Genomic DNA, 16,712 nt, shown 5'->3' with positions numbered 1-16,712 from the left:
TTAAATCTCAACAGCAAGGTCTGTATCAATAAAAATAAATAAATAGCTTAGTTTTCTATTCATCTGAAGAGGGAAAAGAGTCTTCTGGCTAATATTGCAGCATTGTCATACCTGCCGTGGTCCTATGGAACTCAGGTACCTTTAACAAACCAGAAGACCAGAGAAGATCCTTGCTAATTTGTCTGATTCCTGCCGCTCCAGTCAGTTTCAGCTGTATTTTATAAATGCTTAACATGAGCTAGTGACACAGTATTCAGATGGAACAGAGGGGTGTATATAGGTATTAACTAATCAGTTGAGGTTAATTTCCGAGTTAAATCAAACGACAAGTGTATTTCTCTTCTTTATATATGACAGGATGCATTTAGAAGAACTCTTCTGGGCTAACAGTTTGGACCATTGTAAATAACTTTTTTTGTTCATTTTTAGAGATGTTTGTTGTTATTGTTGTTGATGTTTTTTAATATTTTTGTTAAGAAGTAAAAATACATGTCAAATAATTGTTTGGCTTAGCAGTTTTCCCAACTGTGTGAAAAGTGCCCTCAGAACCAAAAATAAATGGGCTTTCACTGAAATTTGTAGGTAATAAGAAAAAAACTGTAGATTAAAGTCTTTATATCTCTTACAAATTCTGCTTGTTGGTGCCTATGCCACACCTCTCTACAGCACATTTCCTCCTGGGCATGGTTTACTTCTTCATGTGATGCATTTAATTCCATGTTGTTTTTCATTTCACTTGACTGGAAACAGAAAAATAAGTACAAAAGGTTTTTTTGTAAGTAGTAACAATAAATATCAACAGTAATAGTGTTTTCCAGTTTCATAATTTTTCTCAGTAATTCATTCTGCAGCATGATTTAAGTAGGTTAAATATTAAGGTCACCTCCCAAAGGAGGTGGGGTCTGAACTAGCAGAATGCTGAACATTCTTGCAAAAGGCTGGGCATGTATGACTTGCAGGATGAGGACATTCGGTGCCTTGCAGAATTGCTTCCTAAATCTTCAAATGTTAGAGAGAGAAGGTCTTATAACAAAGCACCGAAGGTGGTTTGGGTGAAATTTTTGTCTAACTTTTTACCCAGCAAAAAATGTAGATTTCAGTCATATTAAATTGCTCCATCAGCTTCTGTTGATTTAATTTCCTCCCAGAAATTAATCTAGAATCAAGACATCAAGACTTCTTATAACGTGTTTTGGTTACACACTTGCAAAAAGTAGTAGTAGTTATTTTTTTCCCATTTCGAATTGAAGTTTGACATTTGCTTCAATTATATTTAAATTAAATTCTAAAACTGAAACCTTTCATTTTGGATTGAATAATTTGCTGAGATTGATGTTAAGTAATTTTGTTGAAAATTTTCAGAGAGAAGATATTTTGAAAGAGAAAAAAAAAAGTCATATTTTTATTATTCTGCTCTCAGAATTACAGTAATATATACTTGGATCATGGAGGCTGGAAGGGACCTCAGGATGTTTCTTGTCAAGCCCCCTGTTCAAAGCAGGCTCAGCTCTGAGGTCAGACAGGTTGCCCAGGACTTTTGGGTCCTGAACCCCCTACAGGACAGAGACTTGTCAATCTTGCTTGTCTGTCCACAGGGTGTAAAAGCTTTTCCTTAAAAGTCATCTGAACCTCTCATGTTTCACCATATGCCCGTTACCCGCTGTCCTCCTGTCCTACACCACTTTGAAGAGCCTGGATCTGTCATTTTTGTGCTCTTGTAGGGACGGGGGGGATGCTCTTAGGCACCCATAAAGTAACCATTTGCATGATTCTGCTGAAGAGTCCTAAATTAAATTACTACTTGCCACAGCCCATGAATTTATTTGTGCTTTGGCATATCTCTGTAAAGGTGGGATCATAATATTCCTTTCTTTGTCTGTTCTTTTTATGAGCTGTTGGAGCTGGGCAGACTTTAGCAAGCGTGTAGGCTATTAAGAGGATGACCTCAGTCTGGGACCTTGACATTTTATGGATAGTGATGGTGATAGGCTCCAGTAGTTGAAGAGCTAATTTATTTCAGGAAGGTGTAGTTGGCTTATTTAATAAACCAGAGCTTCTTTTAAACATAATGTTAGGAATAAATCATGCATTTTAAAAGCCGTGTTGTGCTTTAAGTGCTTATTGCCTTGAATCCTTGTGCCTTATTATTCCCGTGCTGCGTATGTCTTTCCAGCATGTTTCTGCTGTGCTCAATAGAAGAAAAGTGAATTTGGAAGGACCGAGAGTATGCTGAGGACAAATGCAAGCCTTGGCTACATATTAGAGGTGGAAATAATATCACTGTAATTGAAATATGGACATGTGTTTAAATGATCTTTTATAGCGGTGCCTGTTTTAGGCCACCACAGGGGAAAGCAAAACAAAACAACACAAAACTGTCTCAGAGAATTATCCCTGTCTCATGGTGGTGACCTAGGTATCAGGCAAGGCTTTCAGGTACTCCCACAGGAGGTATTTTTGACTATGAGAGGAGATTGCCTGTCAGAGCTGGGTTTAAGTGCATTGAATTTCAGTGCATCTGCGTTGTCAGAATATTTTCCCATTTGTATGCTGATGTTAGTTTAAATGTATCGGCCTCTGAAATAGTGATGAGGCAAAGAAAACTATAAAGCTTACCCACCTTTTGGCCTTTTTATGCATCTCTTTAATTGTTCTGCCAACCAGAAAGTTAAACAATGACACAATGGGCTGTGAATCTGTGTGCTGGCTGCTTTTCCTCCTGGTTGTTATGAGAGGCTTTTGCAGGATGGGCCAGAGATGAAGTAAAATAGTTTTCCGCACAGTGTGTGGTCAGGCTTGAGCACTGAAGGTAATAAAATAACCTCAATCTTATAAGCCTCATAAAACTTACAATTAAAAGAATTGCCTTATGCGATTTTAAGGACCGTTATTAAATGGCCTCTTGTTGCAAAGCTTCTGTTAGTCGCGTTTTTGAGTTGTCGTCACTGTGACTACTTGATCGTGAGGAGAGTCAGCTATGAGCATCCTGACCATCAGTCCTGTCCCGTGGCTGGAGGTTGGCTAGGTGAATTCAGGCACTGGGAAAATCTGCTTGCCAGCCATCCCTGGTGGTACTTCCAGGAGAAGGCAGTGTAACTGTACATCTGTGCTCCTAATATTTTCCAGCTAACACTTGAAGACTGACAGATCTGTGTGTGTTTCTTGTTTTACACAATAACAGTGCAAATATAAAACAGTGCACGTCTCCTTTCCTATTACTTGGTGGCAACGCTGGCGTCTTACAATCTAAATCTTAAGTGTGTACCGGCAATACTTAACACCCAAGGCCTGAGCTGGATGGAGCTTGTTTTGGGCCTTTCCTTGAAAGGTACCAATGCCCTCGCCCTCAGCAATGCATGATCAAAATTAAGGCTGCTCTGGTCTGTGGCCGTCAGGCTCGTGCCTGTGCAGTTTTCCTTTGTGACTTGGAGATGCATTGCCAAGTAACCATAGCAGTAGTTGGTAAGTGCTTACATTTGAATTCATTTGAGTTATAGTACATGTAGCTGTTTTTCTTCCTGTATTAAACTAGTGCTAAACATCTGATTTTATTTTATCTAAGTGTAATGGTTCAGCTTGCTTCATGCATTAAGCATGCAGTGACACGTATCCAACTCACCCTCAGAGCTTTCCAAGAACAGGATAATGCTGTGAGTACTGTCATCTCTGTGACCACCATTTCTTATAAAAACATTTTTCAGAGACAAAAATAAGTTAGATTAATTATAAAAGCAACCTCTACCCAGTCTTAAGAAAATAAATAATTAAGGAACTTGTGATTTGTCTTCTGTATTTCAGTGCTGAAGGTTTTCTTAGAGTGTGGTCCTTCTGCTGGTCACCAAAATCCCTCCTTGCTCTAAAAATTCAGGTTGCTTGTGTGTCTGAAGTTAATAACACAGCAGGAAAGGTGACTCTGGTCATTTTTATAGTTTGTGTGGTGACGTGGATCAGTAATGCCTGACATTTAGGAATAATACTAAAAAAAGAAGAGAAAGAAGAGGAGAAAAATAAATTAAACGAAAGGGAAGAAAGCAGAAATGGTTTTGTCTAGCTAAATGCATCACACTATCGAGTCAACATATAGTTTTCTTGATGGGTACTATTCAAGGACAAGGGTATCATCTGTAAAAATTACAGATTTCATTTCATTTATTACTTTTTTTTTTTGGCCAGCATTACGCCTATGTATGAGAGATAGTTAATGATTTTGTTGCTAAAGTCAGAAGGAAGTCTTGTCACTGAATCTGGGCTTATCAGGTTAGGTGGAAAGCGCTTTGCTGGGGCACAGTATTATCTGGTGAAGGGAATCTTGTGGATGAAACAGCAACGACGTGAGAAGTGGTTTGTTTCATACCTTGTCATAGCCTTGTCTAAAACTGAGTTTCACCCAAATAACAGCAGTGTAGAATATAAGTCCCCCGTCCTTCAATATGCATTTGTGTATGACTTTGAGCTTCCCATTAAGCTATTGATCTTCAAGCATATTGATCTGCTTCATCGTGGAGCAACTTAAGAGCTGCTCTGATTTACACGAATTTGAACTTGATATAAGAGTAGGTCTGAGCAGTTAATTTCACTGAGATTACCTGTGTACAACAAGCCTCGGGTTTTATAAGGCATGTCCTAAATAAAGATCGAAGCTCTATTTTGACTGTGTGCTAGAATTAAATAATAATTTAAAAATAATGAATTTCTGGACATTTATAATACAGTTCCAGGGGAGAGCAGTCACTAAGGCATTGTGGCCAAAACATCAGAATTAACCACCCAAGAAGTAAAAGATTGCAGTCTGGGCTAGCTTTATTGTTGCTATGAAATTGAAGGCATGCATACAAATAAAGAGAACAATAAGGGGCAAGTGTTTACTGGGCATTAGAGAGATGTTTATTATACCTTCTACAGCATAAGCAGAAAGCGCAAATTATCTCCAGATTTTAAAGGCATTGTAAAATAATTAAACACAAATACTAAGGATCTTCCTGGAAGTACAAATGCAGAAAATGTTCCTCTGAGGATTCTTATTTCATTCTTTACATCTCTTACTAAGCTGCAATGCCACAGCCCTGCATTTGGCCACCCAGAGAATTAAAGTGGAGTGAAGTTTCCCTGATTCTCATTCTTAGCTCACAAGTCCTGTTGGAGGGCAGGGAGTGTGGGCTGGGAAGCTGAGTGCAAGATGAATAGCCCTGTCTTTTTACTTTCAGTCTGGATAAGAAAAACTGTTCCATGTAGAGGTATGAGAAAAAGCCTTTGGAGATTATTCTTGCTCTGCTCATGGAGCAAGCTTCTCAGGTGATATCTTCCATTTGCAGCAGATAGTGAAGAGGCAGCCTGGCCCCTTGTACCAGAACACTGTTCACTCATTGGTAAAACATCCTGTAAAGCTGCACTCTTTCCTCTAAAAGATGTGAAGAAATGCCTGGTGCAAAGGAAGCTATGTGTCCTGGGAAGATTATTGCCCTCCAATTAGAAAGATGAGATTTTGCATGAGACCACGTTTAGTACCACACTTCTCAGATTTTAGGGTTGCGAAAGTGCTTGCCATATTTATTCGCGCATATTAGCCACGTCAAGTAAGCATGATTTAGAGCACCCTTTAGTGTGAGCCAGTTCAGGAGGTTAAAGCAATGGCAGCCAAGGCAAAATAAATTGAGGAAAGGAGCAGGGGAGGGGAAGGAGTTACACAGACAGAACACTGGCATGTATGGGACCTTCCCTTTTGGTGGTAGTACCTAGGTCTTCTTAGCTGTGTTGTCATCTCAGTGAGCCTTTATGACCTCTACAGATGACTGAGAGAAAGAGTATCACTTTTAGGTAGGTTGGGTCCCTATCTTTAGAAAATGCGTACATCTGATTTAGTGTCCAGTGTCCAGTTTGTGTAGGCAGAATGTAACTAATAAAATTCAGTATCTAAAGATTCTGGAGAAGAAGCAGCTGTAGAGTGACACTGTGTAGCCAAAAATCAAGACTGGCCTTTTCATAAGAAAAAAACTAAAAATGATTGTAATTTTGCTGTATCCCAATGGTTCTTGCCATAAAGATAGGTGAGGGCCTATATGATGTGATGACTCATTTTAAATAAGCATGTTTGCCCAAAATAGAAAACATACCATGAACAAACATGCAAACATTGCAGTTGGAAATAATAAAAAATAATGGCAGGCTTCCAGTATATTCTTGTTTGACATTGCATCATTTAGCTAGGATACTATGCAGATTATATTTTGCTTGGTAGGTGACAGTCAAAGATCTCTACTTTTTCTAAAGAAAGAATTATGGCCTGGATTAAAAAAACAAACAAACAAAAACCATCAGCAGGCCTTACGTGTTGGGGTTGAGTCTGAGGAATGTTAATTTCCACTTGTAGGTACCCAATCTGAGACCACAGGAATTGCCATATATGAGTGTTTCACACTGGGTAACCAACACTGTTGGTAACAAATGTAGATGTGTGTTATCACTAGTGATATATCTGCACAAATATGCTTAGGGACTTTTTTCAGAAGACTGATTTCCAAACTAAACTTCTGTCTGTTTTCCAACCCAGCACTAAGATATGGCAGGCAAGGCAGTTTTGGATAGGTAAAGGTCGCGTTTTGATTACTAGAGAGGACGATTAATTTTCTTTGGGCTTATAAAACAAGCCCATCTTTAGGTAAGACATCCTTTGCACATAAGAAGTTCATACATTGCTCCCTGAAATTTTATTTTATTTTATTTTTTTTACAAAATGAAATGTGTGCTTCCAATTAAAGAAGATAAATAGATTTTTAGTTTTAATGAAAATTGCAAATTAGAATTAGCTAATACCTGACTGTTTATCCTCCCCAGCCTGAGAGGCATTTACTGTGTGGAAAATACAACATGAAAGTGAGCTTATTTTCAATTTTTATTTTGTCACAGAAACTGATATACCAGCTCACTGGACCCTATGATCTGGAATTCTGTTTCCAAGGGTGATAAGTACTAGATACAATAAAGTGTAATATAAAACTCCACTAATGAATAATTACACAGAGAGATGCCCCAAAGGAAATTTCACATCAGTGCTGAAGGGGTGTGTCAGGTACTGAAGCATGAGAGTCAGTGCTACTCATCGATGATGATCTTTGCTGACACAAATGTGAATTATATTTTAATTATCCGCATAGGTGTCTACTCGCCTGAATTTCACAAAGCGGTTGGCCATGCAGACCTCTTGGCTTGGATGATATGCAGTTGAAAAAAAAATCTTTTATGAACCTAAATAGGTTCCCCTTGAATTTTATTAGCAGTGCCTGTTTTCTTACTTAGAAGAGACGAAGCAAATATGCCATGAGCTGCAACAGCCAATCCCCCCTGAAGTTCAAACTCTTATACGTATTTATGCCAAATGAAGTTCTGCATGACTCGGTTCAAGCTGAAGACGTGAGCATTTTGTATTGCAGGGAGGCTTTATTTTCAAACAAAGTGAAAAACAAAGTGTTTGTTTTTCTTTTCTCCCCTGACTATTACATAGCAAGAAGTGGATGTATGGATGTCGTCCTCAGTTTCTAAAACTGCTTTTTTTTTAAGCAAAGTTAATTTAGATCTCATGAATGTTCTAACTGTTCCTTCCACCATTTCTTTGTGAATGTTGTGCTGCAAGTATTACCCAGTTACCTCTCTAAACAAGCTATTTACAGTTTTCCATAATGGCTTTTATTTTGTCTGAAGTGTTTTATCAACTTCATTGTTCATTCATGTATTGCTTACAAGTAATATAAATAGCTTAGCAGAGATGTCGGTTACCCATAGCAGCATCTTTCTTCTGTATTAAAAATGGATTATTTAATCTATTACTGTTCATTCATCTCTCTAGAAAAGTTTCCAAAGAGTACACTTTGCCACCAACTTCTCAGAATTACCTCTCAGTTAGCTTACTTCCATTTCTTCAATAAATCCCACAGATGGCCTTCAGCTTTCAGAAAATTCGTATCAATCAGGAATTGGCTTCCACCATACGGGAGTTTCCTCTGCAGTGAATGTGTCTGATAATCCCAACCTGCCCATGGAGTTTTAAGGGGAAAAAATGTCCCAATTTCTGCACAGGCAGGAGGTACAAAGCCTTCTGACTGCCCAAAGATATCCTCTATTAAACGTGTATTTCACTAGACAAAAAGCAAAGAATGTTGTTTCAAGTGGTAAACTCAGCCTTTTCTATGGACAAGCTGGACTTCTGAGGTACTTATCCATTCCTGCAATTCATTAGTTTTATTTGGAATCAACTTTAATCAGCTTTCTAACACCCCTCCTGCAATCTCAAATCTTGATCTTGTGATTATTTTCTCTGCCACAAATCTCTTAAGCTTTCAAAAAGTCTCCAGCTGCTTGTTTACATAGGGACTTTCAGGAAAAATAATCCAAATTAACTGAAGGTGTGAATCCAAAGTGTATTAGCTAAACAGCTTTAAATCGGTCTTCCTTTGGAAGATAATTCAGTTAAATCACATTAAAGACACCTCTGTAGTGAATGAGTGTGGCCTCACAGTGGCCTAATACAGGTTAAGTTACCCACTTAAGAAGTTTAATTTGGATCCAGTTTCTTGTGTGCTTCTGTGGGCACAATCCCTGCCAGAGCTGTACCCCACGGAGTGGTGAAGTGGTCTGCGTTGTGCTGGAGCCCATTGTGCCCCCTGCACCGTCTGTAGCTGATATCACTTGGATGAAATGGGATGTGTAACGTAACCTGGAGCATCACCAACTTATTGTAAAACCAGGCTTCCATCATTATCGTTACCGGTACTGCAGTGGTATGCATAGTCTCAAGTGGAAATCAGCCCTCTTATACTAGCTATTAAATTAAAGCAAATTAGCTGGCTCCTGTACAAAGAGCAGAGTCAAAGAGCTGCTGGCTGGGCTGGGCTGGGCTGGGCAGGCAGTGAGCTGCAGCAGTATCGGGTCTCCCAAGGTCCAGACTGGTGTTTTGCCAGAGAGGTCTTGGTGGTCCAGGGAGTCTGTGTGGGAAGGCTAGGCCTCTGACTTGCCTGGAAAAGTAAAATGTGATAATTTCTAGCCTATGCTAGATCACATGACCAAACTCAGCTGCAGTTTGCACAACTGACTGTGTTCAGAGCAATGAACACAAGCTGAATGATTTTACTCATGCAAATGTGCTCAAGAGAAAGCCACACTGTACAGGTTTGTGCCATTTTGCAGTCTACATCTGGTTGAAATATCCTTCCTTTCCCAGTTAAATGCTCTGGGAATTACCTGAGGCTTACTGCCTTTTTGATCCCTTTCAAAATTCAGTAAAGTCTGATAGGGCTCGTAAATGATTTTCTAGCCCTCCATCCATTGATTTTCTCTCCTTGGGGAAAAACAGAAAACCCCATGAAGTTGTGAGATGTAGTTCATTGCTTTTTCATACATTTTACCAGTTGCAGGCCAAAAATACGAAGTAATAATGCAGGTTCTTCCATTTGAATGTAATCTCAAAGGTTATAACTGTCAAACTAGAATATAGTTCCAAGGCTTTGAAAAGGCCAGTTGCCTCCAACAGTGCTTTTTCTTTAAGAAAAATGCCAGCCACCAGCTTGGTCTGTTCAAGAAGTGGTTTGTATCACACTATCAGCTTTGTAAAAAGAACAGCATAATGTTGTTAGTGACAAGGGAGAGAATGGCTCAGTCAACTTAGAAAATGCTTTTTAGGCAATATGTATTCCCCCAAGGTGAATCAGTGAGACCAGATGTATGACCAGAGAGGGGGGAAGCACTGCCTTTATTTAAGCCTGGACTACGGAGCTTGACCATGTTAAGACCGCAGTAGATTTTTCATTGCATGTGTTCAACATTTGTATGTTCAGCTGTTGCACGTACTCAAAGATTTGGCTTAGAATAATGTTATATGAAGCTAAGACACATGGGAAATCTTGATTCAGCAGGGACAACTTTATAAAAGCATTAGTTATGGACAACATGGAAGCTAAAATCACTGAACTCTACCCAGTCATTGAAATGTTGAGAGGAAGAGGAAAAGGTGGTGCTTTTTGCTTTGGTTTTGACCAACACATTTTGATTACGTTTTATGAGAAAAAGAAAGCAGACAATCTTAAAAGAGAGGGCCAGAATACGCACTGCAGTCTCTAAGCCAGAAGGAAGGGGCAGGTCAAGGGCAAAAAGGTGGTGCAGAAACTTCTGAGTTGTAATTGCATCAGGTCAATTAAAATCTCCTAGTGCTTCTCTTTTATTAAAAACTAATTTATCGAGAACTGCTTTGCATTTGCCATAGGCTAAAAGAATACACTGGGGTGGCACACAGTGCACACGTGATCAGCTGACATATGGCAACTTCATGCCCAGCAGTAATTTGTTCGTGTGTTTGAGACATCTGATACAGACACAAGGTACCTGCATACTGAAATGAGTGTGTATATATATATACATATATGCACTCAGTCTTTTTTCCCTACCTCTTTGGGATAAAATAATTTAGTCACTTTTGGAACTTTAGATTTGGGTAGCATATACTAATAATAGTGTAGTAGAGCTAAAGTTTCTTAAAGGCTACAAGGGTTGACTGGTCTTGACTGTCACACTTCAGAAAGGTAAGGAGAGCTACTGTCAACATAGACTGCTTTTATACCTACCTCAAGCCACAGTTCTTTGCTAAAGCAAAGAACAGGAAAGTAGCTTCATGAATTGTTGAGCTTCATCCTTTGAGATGGTTCTTCAGTTGACCTGCACTGTTTGAAGTGTCCATTTTACAAAAGAGAAACCCTGGGACAACATAATTAATATCAGCTTTATCACTGGGCAGTGCAGAATGCATGTGTGTTGGAACAGAACAGCTGCAACAAAGACTGAGTGTTGAATTGCCTCTCAAAACATTTTGCAAAGCAAAGTACTGGAATGTTTCTGTTCCAGAAAAGCTTAGCTTTTTAATGAAAGTCTATACAAACTTAAGAATTCTTAGCTAAGAATACTGCAGCTTAAAAAACATCTTTTTTGTTTTCCCTGCTTAGTGGTTAATGCAGCTGTAGATGGTATTGTTATCTCATTGCAAGCAGCAATATTTTCGTTGGTCATCACTTCTTAAACTTTTAGGCTCTCTTATGTTGATAGAAATTTAAAACAGCTATTGCAAGGCTTCTTATACCTCAGCAAATTCACCCGAGCGTTTAATACTAATTGACGTAACAGTGGCTGCTTACATCCAAACATTGCACAAGTATTCATTCTCTAATCAGAGGCTTATGAGTGACAGGTAATTCTGTGTCAACCATTTGGTGACTGAACTTATTTTTATAACAGAAATTGGCATATAGCTCATTGATTTAGTTGGAGGTTCTGGAGCTTTTTTGCAAGTTGAATTGTTTCAATGGGTGAGACAGTGATGGAGACCAGATTCTGACCCAACTTAATGAGTAAAGTACCAGAATTGTAGAGCTGTTACGATCGGTGAGGTCAAAATTGAGATCCTATATAAATGCTAACTGATAATTACCTTTATTTATTTTTGATTGCTTGTGTTGATGAGTTTGGGATAGTTTTAGCTTACTCTTGTCATTTTTTCCCACAGAGCTGCTCAGAAATTGAACCTGTCGTCCAAAAAGAAGAAGCACAGGCCTTCTGCATCGTCTGCTCCTGAATCTCCGCTCTTCCCTACCAGCTTCAGCAGTATCCTTCAGGCGTCCCCACCTCCTGCACCACCATGTTTGTTAAGGGCAGTCAGCAAAGTGAAAGACACCCCCGGTGTGGGCAAGGTAGGCCTTACAAGTATCACTAATACACTTATTTTCAGTGGGAGGAGATTTTTTCCTTGTGCAAAGCATCAAAGGAATTGGAAAAGTATGCACATGCACAAAGGCCTGATAACTTAGACTATTTAGTGCATATGAATTTGTAATAAGGTTGAAGTTGACTTGAGCACAGGCAGCTCTCACTATGCAGCAGTAATACATTTCGAGCTCTTAGACAAAATGTACCCGCACTGGGTCCATGGTGCTATGCAGGGGTGACAGTGTCCATTTTCTGCCAGGGTTTCTGGAGCAGGTTTACCTCTGTGGCTGTGTTTAAACTGTGTAGCAGGTGCTTTCTTTGGCATATTCTGGGTTCCTGATCCGTTTGTTGTCCAGGCTGGTATCTTGGCTGGATGTACTGTAATTTGCTTTTGACTCATGTATCCTGGCTTTCTTCCAGTATAGTCAGGACAGGGCTGGACATACCTGATCTGCATACCTGAACAAAACATATACTGATAATGATGAATTACTCCCTTTTCCTTCAGTCATGTTATTTCATTCCATTCTCCACAATCACACCCTCTTAAAATGATGTGTAAGTGCATAATTATGATGGAAAATGGTAGAAGCAATGGAGAAGGTGATTATATAGTTTGTTGTTGCTGTATTATTTGTCTGAGTAGCCCTTTTTCCCTGTTAGAAATGGAGATCCTGGCACATTACATCTGGGAATACACACACATGGTTGCTGAGGACAGCAGTTTGCTTTAATCAAGGTAGTTTCTTATGCAAGCATCTGTGTGTGCGGCTTTTCCATATTCATTGGATACGAAACAGAGACAATGAGTTTGTTGCAAATCTTTTTATTTAGAAGAGAAACTGTAATGTATAATCTAGCAGTACTGAACATACAATGTGCTTTAGTATTTCTGTTGCTAGTTTTGGACATTCACTTTGGGAAATTGCACAGTTCTATTTTTTTCACAGAACAGTGGTATTACTTTTGTGGCTGGTTTATGCCCATTTGAAAAGGGCCTGTAGGATTCGCTCCACATAAGGCTCGCTTCCTTTCCTCTGGCTTGGTAAATGGGAAGAAATGTACAAATCTGCCATAATTTGATAAAAGGTAGTAGTGATGCCTACTCTGGCTTCAGTGGGAAGGGGAATAAGCTTGAATGTGTTATAGTTGGTGTAAGAACCTGCTATGGAAAATACTTACAATAGGAGCTCTCTTTTTAGGATTCCTGCATTTCTGTGCTTGAAACAGGTTATATCTGAATACAAATAAAATTTCTGCTGACGAATCATGAAGGTTATGGTTGTGAAAACAGGGGATTAATCTCCCTTGTTGAACTATGTGGACACACCCTGACTGTTGGTTTTTACCCTTCCCAAGTAAAGGGTCTACATGCATGCACAGATGGAGCTGCGTGAAAACACTGTAAGCTTGACCTGAACCTTTCTTTCTCATCTGATCTTGGATTTCTAATGAACAGTTCTTGGGGACCAGTTTTGCAGTATGCCCAAACAGAGACACAGTTTGCTTCCCCATCAACACCATGTACCAGAACAGGCTCCAGGCCGTATAAGTAAAACAGAAATTTTGCAGTCCAGCAAATGGAGAAGCTATTGGAGTATGTGAGAAATAGCTAAGAGGCTCAAATATATATATATATATATATATATATATATATAAAATGTTTTAATACATGCTTCTCCAAGCTAGCAAACCAAAGTGGATTAATTCATATAGTCAAAATAGAGAAAGTTCCTTTCTTCCATGACATTCTCATTAGCAAAAATACGTCTAGCCTGCAGTTTCTGGAATTCAGTTCCATTTTCCACCTCTTTGATTTCTTCTAGGAATGACCCTATAATTATGACCTAAAGCTCATATGGTTTCATCAGAATTTCCCATCAGTTTACCTCTATAGCATAATTTACATTTCAATAGGTGAGAGATGGGTGTGAGGCATAGTAAGTGGGCAACGGCAGTATAACAATGTAATTTATCTGTCAGACGGGGAAAACTATAGATGAAATACTGGAATTCTTGGCTTGTTTTGCTTTTTACTTATTTTTTTATATATATGTTCAGTTTGGTGGGCATATGTTCTGATGCGAACATGCAAAAAGCTATGTTAATTTTCTCAGCATTTCCTTTCACATAACATTTCTGTAAGTTTATAAATCCATAAACTGTGGACCCATGGGGAAGAATTGGGTGCAGGGAAGCCAAACCTTATTTTCAGTCACTTAGGTTTTTTCTGTTTTCTATTTAAATACCATGTTACGAACAATCCTAATGTGACAAAACTCTGGTTCACTTTGGGCTTGAATGGGCTGGGAATTTTCTGGCAGGGCAGTTTGTTACTGGAAATCCTGCCTCACCAGAACTGGAATGCAGGCCCTTGCCAAGGTATTTGGTTTCTAAGATGCCCGGGTATGGCATCGTACAGACAACCTGGGGCTGGCTTCCCAGCAGGCAGGCTCTTGGCTGTAGGGTTGGTAGCCCCAGCACAGAAGCTCTGTGTTACTGGCTTGGCATCAGCTCAAGAGCTCTCTGTTTCCCAGAGTAGATAAGTATCCAAGAAGCTGCAGGATGGGAAGTCAGGAGCTTCAAATCATAGACTTTGAGGTTAAATTTCATTTCGCAGTTTTAAAAAACGGACTGGGCACCAAACAGCAAACATTTTTTCACTTCTGTTAGTAGAATTTTCAAAGCTTCTACTTACTGCAAAATTGATGGGAATGATTCATTTCAAGTTTCAAAATTTCTTAGGAATGGATCAACTGTCTTGTGCAGGCATATAACTTCTTGAATTAAACCAGGAGGATTGTGCTATCAACAGGATATTTAAAAGTTAATTAGCCAACTCAGATAGTATGGGTATGGGTACAGCTGAATAGTCTAAACAAACAAAGAGAAGTGAATTAAAGAGCTTATATCCAGGTTGTGTGCTTCACACCTTTTCCCAAAAAGCCTTTGCAAAGCAAGCTGTACTAGCCTGGAATTTGGAAGAAGTATTATTTGAATGCTAACATTCAGCTTTACTGGAGGAGGAGGATGAAATAGCAGAAAGCAGCATTTTACTTCAATGTTAGACACACCGTTGACCACACAGAAAAACAGCAGTGTCAAGGTGAAGTAGTAAGGGATCAGATCCTTTGTTGGACTCATTTCCAATTCTCTCTCCCTGAAGTAAAGTAAAAGGGTTGCGACTATATTGCAAATACATTAGTAGTGGTGCTTGTATGGGTTGTGACATACACATGTGCTTTGGGTTTGCCTTTGCTAGCAGAGGGAGCTGATCCCCAGGGAAGGTAGTCTGTTATTCCCTCAGTTGTTTCTTAATAGCAGTTTATGCAGCTTTTGGGCTGAACAACACTAGCTCTGCAAACTGACATAGCTTGAGCATCACTTTTTGTTCTCTCTGTGCTGTCTTTGAGTCATTGTGTTCTGAGCTATTGTCCAAAGGAGAGTGGCAGATTGCTTTCGCTGGACTTAAACACAGACAAAGAGTGCCGCTATCCTGGATGAGTGTACGTGCGGTTTCCCCAAGACCTATCATTTTCTGGAACGTACTCCTTAAGTATGTTTGTTCTTTCTGACAATGGGCAAAGAAGTTGAAAAAAAAAAAAAAAAAAAGGCTTTCCATGCAGGAATAACAAATTATTCCGTGACTAAGATTTCCATGGATTTGCTCCCCAATCTGCTTCCCTCCTTCTCTCCACCCCCTTTGTTACGTCAAATTAAAAAATGAAACTAAACCAGATTTTTTTACGAAAACCTGAAATGTTCTTTCTGTGAAAGATGTTTTGCTGTGATGTTTTGCTGAATCTCACATTTCCCATGAAAAACAGTTTAAATGAAAAATTTGCTGCCAGCCTTAATAAATAGGTTGTGTTCAGGTGGCACAGGGTTTAGGATGAATGGATGTGGTCTCTGGGCTTTCTTTCATTTATTATTTTTCTGTGTATAGTCTTACAGAACTCTGCCAGTGAGAAGTATTTGTTATGTTTGGACAGAGATTAATTTACCTTTACTTGCATATTATTTTTTTGTGTGTGTGAGAGTTGTTGTTTGTTGGTACTGGTCAATATGAAAAGAAAATAGCAGTGTTTGTTAATAGATATGATCCCAATGCAAATGAGAAGCACATCATCATTGAACTTTCTTTGGCAAGTCATTTCAACTTACTAATGAGATGAGTGTTGTGTTTATTTTTTTGTGTTTGTGTTTTACTTACACAATATTGTGTTTATTTTTTATTTTTCTTCAGCACCAGGATTTGCTTGCTTGCAGAGCCTAGTCCTATTTTGCTGGATAATATATAAATTCAGACAAAAAAAAACAAACCAAACCAACCAACCAAACAAAAAACCCACACCTTTTCTGTCCCAGAGCACGTACAATCTCAATGAAGGGAGAAAGATGAGACAGATGGAAAGCAGGAAGAAAGAATGAGGTATTATCGCTCATCTTCATAGTAGTGTCCTCAGCCCATCAGGAGTCCAATATTAGATAGCCCTTGTCAAGTTTTGGTAGGTGTTGTAGAAGATGAGATTATTAAAATCTTTGAAATGGGAGTAATAGGTTACTCTGCAGATGCTTCTGAGGAACCCTTCCCAAGTGTGTAGGGCAGGGTAGAAGGCAGCACAGACATTTTCTTTCTTTCTTTCTTTCTTTCTTTCTTTCTTTCTTTCTTTCTTTCTTTCTTTCTTTCTTTCTTTCTTTCTTTCTTTCTTTCTTTCCTTCTTTCCTTCTTTCCTTCTTTCCTTCTTTCCTTCTTTCCTTCTTTCCTTCTTTCCTTCTTTCCTTCTTTCCTTCTTTCCTTCTTTCCTTCTTTCCTTCTTTCCTTCTTTCTTTCCTTCTTTCTTTCCTTCTTTCCTTCTTTCCTTCTTTCCTTCCTTCTTTCCTTCCTTCTTTCCTTCCTTCTTTCCTTCCTTCTTTCCTTCTTTCTTTCCTTCTTTCTTTCCTTCTTTCTTTCCTTCTTTCTTTCCTTCTTT

The 16,712-nt window shown here is 39.0% G+C and overlaps 1 protein-coding gene across 4 annotated transcripts in view; it reads left to right on the top strand.

Annotated features, from left to right (window-relative positions):
- The window catches only part of KIF26B (kinesin family member 26B), a 295,042-nt gene that overhangs the window by 175,235 nt on the left and 103,095 nt on the right, over positions 1-16,712 (top strand). For all 4 annotated transcript variants that reach the window (XM_035322070.1, XM_035322073.1, XM_035322071.1 and 1 more), the window contains one exon: positions 11,540-11,723. In XM_035322070.1, coding sequence (XP_035177961.1) covers positions 11,540-11,723 — 184 coding nt within the window. The remainder of the gene's footprint in view (positions 1-11,539; positions 11,724-16,712) is intronic.

The sequence above is a fragment of the Oxyura jamaicensis genome, chromosome 3 (assembly GCF_011077185.1).
Source record: "Oxyura jamaicensis isolate SHBP4307 breed ruddy duck chromosome 3, BPBGC_Ojam_1.0, whole genome shotgun sequence".
Classification (NCBI taxonomy): Eukaryota; Metazoa; Chordata; class Aves; order Anseriformes; family Anatidae; genus Oxyura; species Oxyura jamaicensis.
This window is presented reverse-complemented; position numbering and strand designations above follow the sequence as displayed.